The following is an 11,351-nucleotide window of genomic DNA, read 5'->3' on the forward strand; positions in this document are numbered from 1 at the left end:
CTGAACCTAAGCTCAGGACACCACAGGAAAATACAGTGTTTGCACAGCAGAGCCTTAAGTCCCAGGATACCACCTGCGGCTGGTGACCCCGGGCAGGTTCCCAAGCCCACACCTGTTTCCTGGTTTGAGCCAAGGCAGGGGTGCATCCCTTAGCTCCTATACTGTCAGGTTACTTTGCTCCTGCGTCACATTTGTCTCCGGGACTGCAAGCCCCTGTAGCCCCATCACACGTAGATGCAGCTGGCGGTTGCCTTGGCAACAGCTCAAGAAGCAGCTGCTTGCCTGGCTTGGGGTGCAGGGGGAGCAGCTCCTCCCTCTGAGAGTCAGTGAAGAGCTGAGCCTGTGACACTTGGCCACCTGGGACCTCAGGACTGGCCACGCGTGGCAAAAGCTTGCTGGGCTCTGGCATTTGGGAGGAGGTTTGTGGGGCTCCCCTCAGGGTGCAGAGCCACTCGGCCTCCTCCACATCTGCAGCTCTGGGGTCTCACCAGATAGGAACTGGAGCAAAGGGGTCAGAATGCAGCCCCCCCCCCCCCCCCGAGGGATGCTGGCTTCAGCCAGTGGGAATAGTGGAAATAGAGGTAAGATGGAGAGCTCCTCACCACAGACAGGCTCCGTGGCCCAAAGAAGCTCCGCAACCTCCAACCACCCCTGAGACCCTGGGCCAGGAGAAGAACCTGCCTGCCGTGGAGTCCACTTCCTGTCTTATGAAACGGAAGTGACAGTCTCCCCTTGCTAGGACTAATGAAACTGTGTAGATGAGTGCCAGTGTCCAGTGGGGGATGGCAGGCACACACTATATGCATCCTGTTACTGTGACCATCAAGACAGGGACCCCAGGGGGTGAGTGCTGTGTGACAGAGATGACAGAGATGGCCTGGATAGTGTTTCTCAGGAAAGAGAGGGGACCTCCCTGGGGTAGTGTGGGGAAGGCCCAGGCCCAGAAGTGGTTGTGTGACCCAGGGTAGGGGATGCACAGGGTGGTGTCGTGGAAATGGATGGGAGGCCACCGTATCCAAGTTACCACATTTCCCTTCAATTTGGGGTCTACAGAGTAAACAGCTCTTACTGAAGATTATGCAGATGCAGATACAGCCAGCTCTTCCTCCCAAATGTGGGTGGGTAGGTGAGGTGCGGGAACTCATCAAGCATAAGAGAAGCAGAGATTCTCAGATGATCCTAAGCCTGTCACCCCAAAAAGAAGGTTGCCCTCCTGGTATTCAGTCTCAGAATTGATCCCTGATGCCCGAGCCACCTACCAGGGCTACCAGTGTGCTCAGTCCATACACTTCCACCCCCAGACCTCAAGTTCCGAGTAGAATGGCTGACAGGAAGCCATAGGGTCAGGCTCAGCGTCACCCTGGGCCTGGACTCCATTAGCAGTTTGGAATCCACTCTCCTAGAGATGACATCCAGGTTGCTTTGGCAGGGTGCAGGATGCAGCAGGATAGCTTGGTTGCCACAGCAACAGGCGGGCAACTGATTCAGTGGACTAGTAAGCAGGGAGCTCGGGATGCAGCTGAACACTTCCAGCCTTCCCCAAATGAGACACATGAGTTTCATGCTCCTTTTTACTGATTGTGGGGTGATAACTCTGCTTCAGGGATTACTGGCTCTTATGTTGTGTTGGATATGTGTAAGGACTATAGAGCAGCTCCCTCCTGGTCATTCTGGACTCAGGGACAAGTGCCAACCCTACCCTGGACTCATGGGTGTAAGGGCCGAACCACAGACTAGTGTCTTGCCTCGCTGTTTTGGCCTTCTGTGGAGAAGGCCTGTGTATCCTGGCTCCAATTGGACAAGGGTATTGGTAAGGGCACAGAAAACAGACACATTCTGTCACACTGTCCTGCGTGGTTGGGGCTCAGCTGGGATACCTACCGGCCTTGGATGTGGGAGAAGAACATACCTGTCTCCACTGAGATCCCAGCAGTACTTTCTCACAGAGAACCAACTCTGTGCCTGGCACTCCCATCTGAGGTTATCTGTCACCACATCCCAGGGCCGCTGTACAAGGGACATAAAGGCTATTAGGTCACTTGCCCGGTGTGGCAGCAGAGTCCATAAAGTCTCCTGCGGGGACTCAGCACAGTGCAGGGTGGTCTCAGACCTGCGGGCCGTTAGCCCCCTCCGCTAGCTTCAGCGGCGCAGTGGTAAAGCCGAGGACAAACTGATGTTGTGCTCGCTGCAGGTGGCTGCCATGTCAACCTTGCTGGACATCAAGAGCAGCGTGCTCAGGCAGGTGCAGGTGTGCCCATCCTTCCGCCGTAAGACGGAGCAGGAGAACCCAGGCACAGACGCACAGGAGCCCGCCACAGGGGCCTGGTGGGTACCCCAGGGCTGACTGTACAGGGCATGTGGGCCTGGCTTCCCTCCACTGGCTGGCCTGTACACTTGTCCAGTGCCAATCCACGTGGGTGGGAGAGGGACCAAGGGGATCTAAGCTCAAGGCCAAGAACACTATGGTTGTCCCCTTGATCCACTCTGTGGCTCCTTGAATCATGTTCTGACCTAGGCTTTCTTCCAGGAAACCTGGGGATGGTGTGGAGTTCTTCGCCCACATGCGCCTCATCCTGAAAAAGGGGGATGGCAGACAGGGCCTGCCATGCCCTGAGGTGAGGACTCCATTTCTAAATGGTGTAGGGACTGCTACTCAGCACAGGCTACTGTTCTAGGTCCTATCTGACCCCCACCTCAAACCTCTCATATCTCATGAGCACCTCCGTTCATCCAGCTAGAGGGTCCGGGCAGCTGCAGACTCAGGCGCCCCTGCCTTCACAGACCTTCCCCTGGCAGTCTAACTCCCTCACAGGTTCTTTTACGCAGTGGTTCCCCGGCCCCGGCTGAGCCTGTGGACCCCAACCGTGGCATGAGAAACCTGACCCAGGAAGAGGTAATGGGTGTCCGGGACGTCTAAGCCCAGGGAGTGACTGTAACTCCTTTCTCGAGGATTGTAGGGCCCATGGTCTGGTGACAGGTGGGTAGGGCAGTCGGGTGAGCAGGAGCAGAGGCGCTAAGGCTGGGGATCCACTCATAGTGGGAGGGGCTGCTTGGGGCTGATGCACCCGAAGGGTAGAGTAGGGGCTGAGATGCGCTGCTGTGCCTGGGAACTCAGGGCCTGTTTCCTGAAGGTGGAGATGCTCTACGAGGAGGCCTTATACACAGTCCTCCACCGGGCAGGCACCATGGGCCCCGACCAGGTAGATGACGAGGAGGTCTTGCTAAGCTACCTTCAGCAGGTAAGCAGGGCTCCACCCACCTGGGTCCCACCCACCCTGCCTCACTCTGGGGAGGACTGAGATGTGTGTACACCTGTACATACCCCCCCCACACACACACACTGGTGCCAGTATCACCTGGATGACAACACAAAATGCATACACCAGTGTACACTGGTGAATATCCACAGTGGGTGGAGACCTGGTTAGACATGGAGACACATGTGCAGAGGATGCAAGACAGATAACACAGACATAGTTAGAAAGGACCGGCTGGTACTCAGAGGAGGGCAGGGCAGAGTAGTCAGAGGGTATGTTTCCTTCCCACTGGGTTGTGCTCTGCATTATCCTGTCCCCGCCCTGCTCACCACATCTGTGCCATGCCCTCACCCGCTCACTCCTCTGAATGCTCAGAACCATAGCACCAGCTGGGCAGTGGTCTTCCACATGGTAGGCCAGAGGGACATTCCCTCCTGTGCACATTCCTGAGACTCCTGAGACAGCGCAAGCTTTCCCCCAGACTCCTAATTACCTGCCTATCACCCACAGGTGTTTGGCACCAGTTCTGAAGAACACATGGAGGCCATCACCCGTGTGAAGAAAGCCAAGGTGAGGTTATGCATGCCCAGGCTGGCCAGCAGTAGCATCTGTGTGGCAGGAAGGGATACCAGAGTGGCAGGATAAGTGGGGGACTGTAACATGCATGCTGAGGCTGCTTAGTCCTGTGAAGTCCCCCAGCACCCTTCTGTCTGTAGGCTCCCACATATGCCCTGAAAGTCTCCGTCATGCGTGCCAAGAACCTTCTGGCTAAAGACCCCAATGGTAAGTGGGTATCTGGTAGGCCCTTGTAGTGCCTGGCAGCTGTTCCAGCTGTAGACAGTGGAAAATACGAGGGTCAAGGGCTGAGGCACCTGCTCCATTTCAGGCTTCAGTGATCCATACTGCATGCTGGGCATCCTGCCGGCCTCTAGTGCCCCACAGGAGTCAAGTGGGCAGAAGGAGCAGCGCTTTGGCTTCCGCAAAGGCAGCAAGCGTAGCAGCCCACTGCCCGCCAAGTGTATCCAGGTCACCGAGGTCAAGAGCAGCACTCTGAATCCTGTCTGGAAAGAGCACTTCCTGTTGTAAGGCTCCTAGCCCGATGATAGCCAAATACCCCAAACGATGACCACTCATTGCTGCCCAGGAAACTTGTAAGAGGGACTGGTAATGCACCCACTTCCCAGAGGAATAGTCTAAGACCCACAGACAGTTGTTGTTTGTGTCCCTGTGGCCTCATAGCTGGTAGCAAGTAGAGGTTAGGATGTGAGCCCAGCAGTCTGTGTAGAGAACATGGCTACTAGTTGCTCCTGGATAGCTCCCTGCCTCAACCCTGGCCAGATGTGGCCTGGGAGTTTCATACACAATTCTCTGTCTTCTCTGCAGTGAAATTGAGGATGTCAACACAGATCAGCTGCACCTGGACATCTGGTAGAGGACCCTGAGCTTGGCAGGGCATGGGGTGGGGTGGCATCTCTGCTCTGGGACAGAATGAAGGGCGGGCTCAGAGCTGGGCTGGGAACTCCAGTCAGATCATCTTCCACCTTCAGGGACCACGATGACGACGTATCCCTAGCAGAAGCATGCAGGAAGCTGAATGAAGTTATTGGCCTGAAGGGCATGAGCAGGTATGGGGTGGGGGAGGTGGGGAGTCATAACCCTAGATCTGTGCATGCAGCTTAGCCACAGGGGTCAGTGGCTTTCCAGGATCACCAGAGTGATACCACTCTGCTATCCACCTGTTTTGCCAGATACTTCAAACAGATTGTCAAGTCGGCCCGTGCAAATGGGACAGCAGGGCCCACCGAAGACCACACTGATGACTTCTTGGGCTGCCTCAACATCCCTATCAGGGTATGTGGGGGAGGGAACACTAACTGGGTGTGTATGGATGATTAGGATCCTTGGTGGGTGCATGGGGGTGCCCCAGAGCTCTTGGGCATCTCCAGTGGCAGTGTCCCATGATTCCCATAGAGCATCCCACTCTCTTGGGGCTGGAGGAGGTGGGCTGCATTGGGCACCTACTCAGCATTCCCCTCTCCTCAGGGTCCCAGAGGGTAGCTTGTTTTGTCTTTACTGGGGTTTGAAAGCACCCTATTCCTGAGCCCTTTGGACTGTGTGGGAGGGAAAAGGGTCAGTCTTGAGGTCTGGTCTTACACCTTCCCATTCCACTCCTCTCAGGAGGTGCCTGTGGCGGGTGCGGACCGCTGGTTTAAGCTGGAACCACGCTCCAGTGCCTCCCGTGTGCAAGGAGACTGCCACCTGGTCCTCAAGCTGATCACCACCCAGGTGGGAAGCTATGGGAGCCACACCTGCACCCCTGCCTGCGGGGCTCAGGCAGAGCTGGTGACAGACCTCGGTTCTGCCTTCCAGAGGGACACTGCTATGAGTCAGCGTGGACGCTCGGGCTTCCTGTCTTACCTGTTGCTTCTCAGCCGTGTGCTGCGGTTTGAGCACCGGGTGGAGGAGGTAGTGGGTGCCCTTGGGCTGCTGAGTAGAGTAAGGGGCCCAGAGCAGGGATGGAGTGGCTCTCTGGCCTCTGCCCACCCTGGCTCTCTTCTCCAGCCGAACTCCAGCAGCTGGCGTGGTGAGCTCAGTGGGCCTGGGACCACTGTCCTTTGTCTGCATGGAGCCCAAAGCAATCTGTCACCCTTGCAGCTGGCGGTGCTGTGAGTAGGCAGGGTGGCCCTGTGGGTAGAACCGCCGGAGAAGGCTGTAAGTGGGTGGAGCGTGGGAAAGACAGTGCTGTGGGGTGGGACCTGCTGTGCAAGAGCAGACCACAAGCTTGGGCTCCTATTATAGGCACTGGCAAGTCAGTAGCCGCCACCATCAGACACGCACCCTGGACTATGGCTACCTGCTGGGGCTGCTGGAAGATGTGCAGGCACACTGGGAGGAGGCAGCTTCACTGCCCCAGGAACAGGTGGGCATGGACATGGCTACAGGTCTGTGTGCTATTGATGAAGAGTTCATTGGGAGCCAAGGGACCTACCTCATAGGGTTTGAAAACATGAAACACATGATATGGGAGAGAGTGCTGTGCAGTAGGAGGTGGAGTAACTTTGGAAGGATGCCACAAAGGTCAACCTGGGCTGAGGGCAAAGCCTCTGAGGTGGCGAGTGTCTGAGCAGCAGGAGCCAGTGGGCACTGGCAGCATGGAGCCGAGAGGACAGAGGCTATAAAGGCGCTGCGGCCGTAGGTGCAGCGAGGGCCGAGTTGTGGGAGTCAAGAGTGGGACAGGCCGTTAGGAAAGGACAGGGCTAGCTACACGAAGCAGTGGTTTTTCAGTGTCTGTGAGCAGCGCTGCCTTGGACCTTGTCCCTGTCTTGACTCTGAAGAGCCCGTTCCCTGCAGGAGGAGAGCCTAGCTGACAGCTTCTCCGCCTTCTCAGAGTTCGGGCTGAGGCTGCTGCGCCAGCTCCGAGATTACTTCCCTGCCACCAACAGCACGGCTGTGTATCGCTTGGAGCTGCTGCTCAAGTGGGTGTAGCACAGCAGGACGGGGGGGTGGGGGGCGCTGGAGGGCCGGGGGTTGGAGCAGGCCTCCGCAGCTGGCTGTCCTCACCAGGTGCCTGGAGAAGCTACAGCTCTTCCAGCCAGCCTTCGAGATCTGTCCCTTCGAGACAGAGCTCAGCATGGACATTGCTGCTGCTCTGAAGGTGTGTCTGGACCCATCTTGGCCCCCCTTCCCTTGGCCCCTGCAAGGCCCTGCTGTCCACAGGTGCTTAACCTGACTCTTCCCTTCAATCCGCGGCATGCTTTACTGGCTACTACGACAGCGGGGTAATCGTGAGTGGTATGACCAGCTCCTGAGCACCAAGAGTCCTCGAGAACAGGTGTGGATCTGGATGGCATGGGCTGGAGACCCAGGGCATTCAGGGGGTACCCTGGTCACTTCAAGCCTGGCTTTCTTGCAGCCAGGGCCGCAGCGCCTAGCGGGGCTTGTTGAACTTGCAGACATCATCTATGAGGACTTGCAGTCCTGCTATGGGGTCTACGCCAGCCTCTTCCATGGGTAGGCCCTTCCCCTGGAAGGTCAGACGGGCTGGATTGGAATGGAAGGGCTGGCTGGTGGGAAACGGGTGGCTGAGGCGTGTCTTTTACAGTATCCTTAAGGTGGACTTCTTCACTCTTACCTTCCGGCAGCTGGAACGTCTGGTGAGGGGGAGTCCCTTACCCTGGGTGCCTGTGGGAACTGGACACCGGGGAGAAGTCCCTGGTTAAGAGGGTCCCTAGATTTACTTTGGCAATGGCCTAATCCCACCATCTGAGCAGGTGGCTGAGGAGGCATGGGTACTGACAGAGGAGCTGAGCCCCAAGATGAACCTAGAGGTAGCCTCAGGGCTCTTTGAGCTCTACCTGACCCTGGCAGATACCCAGCGTTTCTGGAGCTGCATCCCTGGACGGTGGGTACCCCACCTAGAACTGGTATCTCCTTAGCTCTGCACCTGGAGACCTCTGGGTAAAGGTATGTGAGTCCTGATGGGCTCTGAGCAAGTGTTCACTGCAGGGAAAGCCGCTCCCTAGCCCTGGCTGGCATCCACACCCCGTTTCTGCCGGCTGTGAAGCTCTGGCTGCAGGTGCTGAGGGACCAGGCCAAGTGGCGGCTGCAGGGAGCTGTGGATGTAGACACGGTGAGTGTGTGCTCAGCTGCATGGTGCTGGCTCCTCCTGTACCCCTGCAACATCAGCCCCCTTCTGCCTTTGTAGCTGGAGCCTGTGGATGCGGCTTCCAAACACAGCAGCTCCGCAGCCACCGCCAGCCTCTGCCTTAGCCACATCCAGGAGCTCTGGGTCCGCCTGGCCTGGCCTGACCCTGCCCAGGCCCAGGCGTTAGGCACTCAGCTCAGCCAGGTACTTGGGCTGGGGATATGTGGGGAGTAGATCAGGAGATGGGGCAGGGGCAGGGTCCCAAGCTCCCTGCCCGTCTCTGCCCCAGGACATGTGTGAGGCCTCCCTCTTCTACACGGGGCTGCTGAGGAAGAAGGTGGACACCCAGCCAGGGGCTGCTGGTGAGGCAGTGAGTGAACAGGTGAGTGGCTGGATGTAAGGGGACAGGTGGCTGGGTGGGATCACCCCCCAACTCCCTTGACAGATGCTCAGCTGCCTCTGGCCATACCTCCCCAGCTCTGTGTGGTGCTCAACAACGTAGAGTTGGTGCGCAGAGCTTCAGGGCAAGCGCTAAGAGGCCTGGCATGGCCTGAAGGGGCCAGTGGACTGGAGGGAGTGCTCCCCCGCCCTCTCCTCAGCAGCATACAGGCTCTGGATGAAGATCTCCAGCGGGAGGCCCACACCGTGACAGCGCATCTGACTTCCAAGGTGGGCAGAGGGGTGGGGCCCGGGACTCGTAGTCATGTGGGGACTATTGTTGAATCCCCACTCTTGTTCTGAGCACCACCCCTCTCTCAGATGGTGGCAGACATCAGGAAGTACGTACAGCACATCAGTCTGTCCCCCGACTCTATTCAGAATGATGAGGTAAGTGGAGGGGATTATCGGGGAGTGTGTATGCCAGAGGCAGGCTGAAGTCCAGTTGGGCCAGCCCTGAGGACTCCCGCCTACAGGCTGTAGCCCCACTCCTGAAATACCTAGACGAGAAGCTGGCCTTGCTGAATGACTCACTGGTGAAGGAGAACCTGAGCAGGTACCAGCTAGGGAGTGGGGCAGGTGGGGGTGGTTGCTGGCCCTGGGAGTCACCCAGGTGGTGTTCCTCCAGGGTGCTGGAGGCTCTCTGGGAGCTGCTTCTTCAGGCCATTCTGCAGGCACTGAGTGCAAACAGAGATGTCTCTGCTGATTTCTATGGACGCTTCCACTTCACACTCGAGGTAGGGTCACAAGGAACCTCCAGGTCCGTCTCCCAAGGCCCTCTCCCTGCTGCCCCATAGGACACTACACCTGCCCGGGTATTCCACAGTCTACTGGCAGCTCTTCTTCCCTACAGCCCAAATACCTTAGGACACCTGTTCCCAAGCTGTCTGGCCTCAGGGGCTGGCATTTCCCAGGCCTCCTGGGGATGTCTGAGGTGCCTCAGATTTGAGAAGCGTCTTTGCCTTGGCTCCTAAGACCCAGTGCTCCCCGAACCTACAGGTCTTCAGCATAGGCCAGCCCTCTGACAAGCCCCTCTTCTTTCCCTGTTGTAGGCTCTGGTCAGTTTCTTCCATGCTGAGGGCCAGGGGCTGCCCTTGGAGAACCTGAGGGATGGAAGCTACAAGGTGAGCTTTTGGGTGAGCTGAGCCTTCTGCGGGAACAAGTTCAGCCTGCTGCCACGCAGTAGGCATCCTTGTGCCGGTGAAACCAGATGGCCACGAGGCAGCCTCTGTGATGGGCTCTGTGAGGGCACCTGGCTGCCCTGCCAGGGACCAGTTACCAGTGCCAGTTTCCCTTGCAGAGGCTGGAGGAGGAACTGCGGCTGCACAAATGCTCCACCCGAGAGTGCATCGAGCAGTTTTACCTGGACAAGCTCAAGCAGGTGGGCCTGGCATTGTCTACCCACAGGCCTGCTCTGAGACCCAGCTTCCTTCACTGGCTTTTTCCACTGGCCTTTCCCACAGAGGTCTCTGGAGCAGAACCGGTTTGGGCGCCTGACTGTGCGATGCCATTATGAAGCGGCTGAGCAGAGGCTAGCTGTGGAGGTGCTGCATGCAGCAGATCTACTGCCCTTGGATGCCAATGGTGAGGCCCAGCAGCAGCAGCAGCAGCAGGGGGAGGGGCCGGGGAGACATTTGGCTCACACTGTATCTTCTAGGTCTGAGTGACCCCTTTGTGATTGTGGAGCTTGGCCCACCACACCTCTTCCCACTGGTCCGCAGCCAGAGGACCCAAGTGAAAGCCCGGACATTGCACCCGGTGTATGATGAGCTCTTCCACTTGTGAGTGCCTGCCTGGCCTGCTGAGCCCCATGCCTGAGCCATATGGCTGCAGCAGGCTCCTGACTGCCCTGTCTACAGCTCCGTGCCTGCAGAGGCATGCCGCCGTCGCGGGGCCTGTGTGCTGTTCACGGTTATGGACCACGACTGGCTGTCCACCAATGACTTTGCCGGGGAGGCAGCCCTTGGCCTAGGTGGTGTCAGTGGCATCGCAAGGCCACATGTGGGAGGGGGCATGAGACCCGGGCAGCCCATCACACTACACCTGCGCAGGCCCAGAGCTCAGGGTGAGTGAGAGTCCATGGGGTTGAGGGTGGTGGGCCTGGCCCAAACTGGCTTCCTCATGCCCACCTCCATATCTACCTACAGTGAGGTCTGCATTGCGGATGCTAGAAGGCCGCACCAACAAAGAGGCACAAGAGTTTGTCAAGAAACTCAAGGAGCTGGAGAAGTGCATGGAGGCTGACCTCTGAGCACCCTGATGGTCACAGCCTGGCCCTCCCCACTTCCCTGTGGGGCCCACTTTGTGCAGCCAGGGGTTCTGGGGGCCCCTCCCTCACCATTTGACCTGCCTGCTCTGGTTGAATCCTGTGGCTTCTGTCTGGCTGTGTCTTTTGGTGTGTGCTGTGACCCCTTTGTGCCCCAGCATGCCCCACCTTGAATATGAGCAGCCAACTCGGAGGGACCTGGCCAGCATCTGCCTGTGGATGCAGAGCAGGATGGATGGATGGGACCTGACCCCAGTGGGCTCTCTTCCCTGGTGCAGTAGTCATATGCTCAGTGGACTCTGCCCCCTAGAGGCCATGAGGTAGTATCTGGAGACATCTGTGGTCACAACTAGGGAGTGGAGGGTACCGGTGCCAGGGGTGGAGGCCAGTGTTGCTGTTCACACCCCTGTAACCATCAGTTGGCCTGATGAGAAGTGATGGATGTCTCATGACAGTAGTACCACAGAGGAAGCCTCACAGAGGAGGCCCTGCCCCGCTCCCCCAGGATAGGTCTCCACTGGCAGAGGCAAGAAGGCCAGGGGACAAGTTAGGTTAGCAGCTGCCAGGGCCCCAGGCAGAGGGTGAGGGTTTCTCCAGCCTGCAGCGTCTCTCTCCTGATCTAGATGCTCTACCCACAGCAGGTGAGCAAGGGGCCAGCTGAGGATTACTTGAGTTCTGGTTCCCACCTGGCTCCTGGGCCCAGGAGTTTCTCCCATAGTCACCATGAGGAAAGGGGCATTGCCCA

The 11,351-nt window shown here is 57.9% G+C and overlaps 1 protein-coding gene across 1 annotated transcript; it reads left to right on the forward strand.

The window, feature by feature from the left end:
• The first annotated feature begins 2,200 nt into the window (after positions 1-2,200).
• Positions 2,201-10,591, forward strand: Baiap3 (BAI1 associated protein 3). The gene is made up of 33 exons (XM_059269246.1): positions 2,201-2,325; positions 2,528-2,615; positions 2,813-2,893; positions 3,132-3,239; positions 3,768-3,827; positions 3,974-4,040; positions 4,144-4,339; positions 4,641-4,685; positions 4,805-4,882; positions 5,006-5,108; positions 5,436-5,543; positions 5,628-5,723; positions 5,820-5,923; positions 6,057-6,177; positions 6,609-6,733; positions 6,822-6,912; positions 7,033-7,089; positions 7,171-7,268; positions 7,360-7,411; positions 7,529-7,659; positions 7,764-7,887; positions 7,963-8,106; positions 8,192-8,284; positions 8,380-8,571; positions 8,662-8,730; positions 8,817-8,896; positions 8,969-9,077; positions 9,393-9,464; positions 9,641-9,721; positions 9,804-9,924; positions 9,998-10,121; positions 10,200-10,405; positions 10,488-10,591. The coding sequence occupies exons 1-33, from the start codon at positions 2,201-2,203 to the stop codon at positions 10,589-10,591; spliced, it is 3,453 nt and encodes a 1,150-aa protein (XP_059125229.1).
• Positions 10,592-11,351: the final 760 nt, after the last annotated feature.

This window comes from Peromyscus eremicus, chromosome 8a, assembly GCF_949786415.1.
Source record: "Peromyscus eremicus chromosome 8a, PerEre_H2_v1, whole genome shotgun sequence".
NCBI classification, from domain to species: domain Eukaryota; kingdom Metazoa; phylum Chordata; class Mammalia; order Rodentia; family Cricetidae; genus Peromyscus; species Peromyscus eremicus.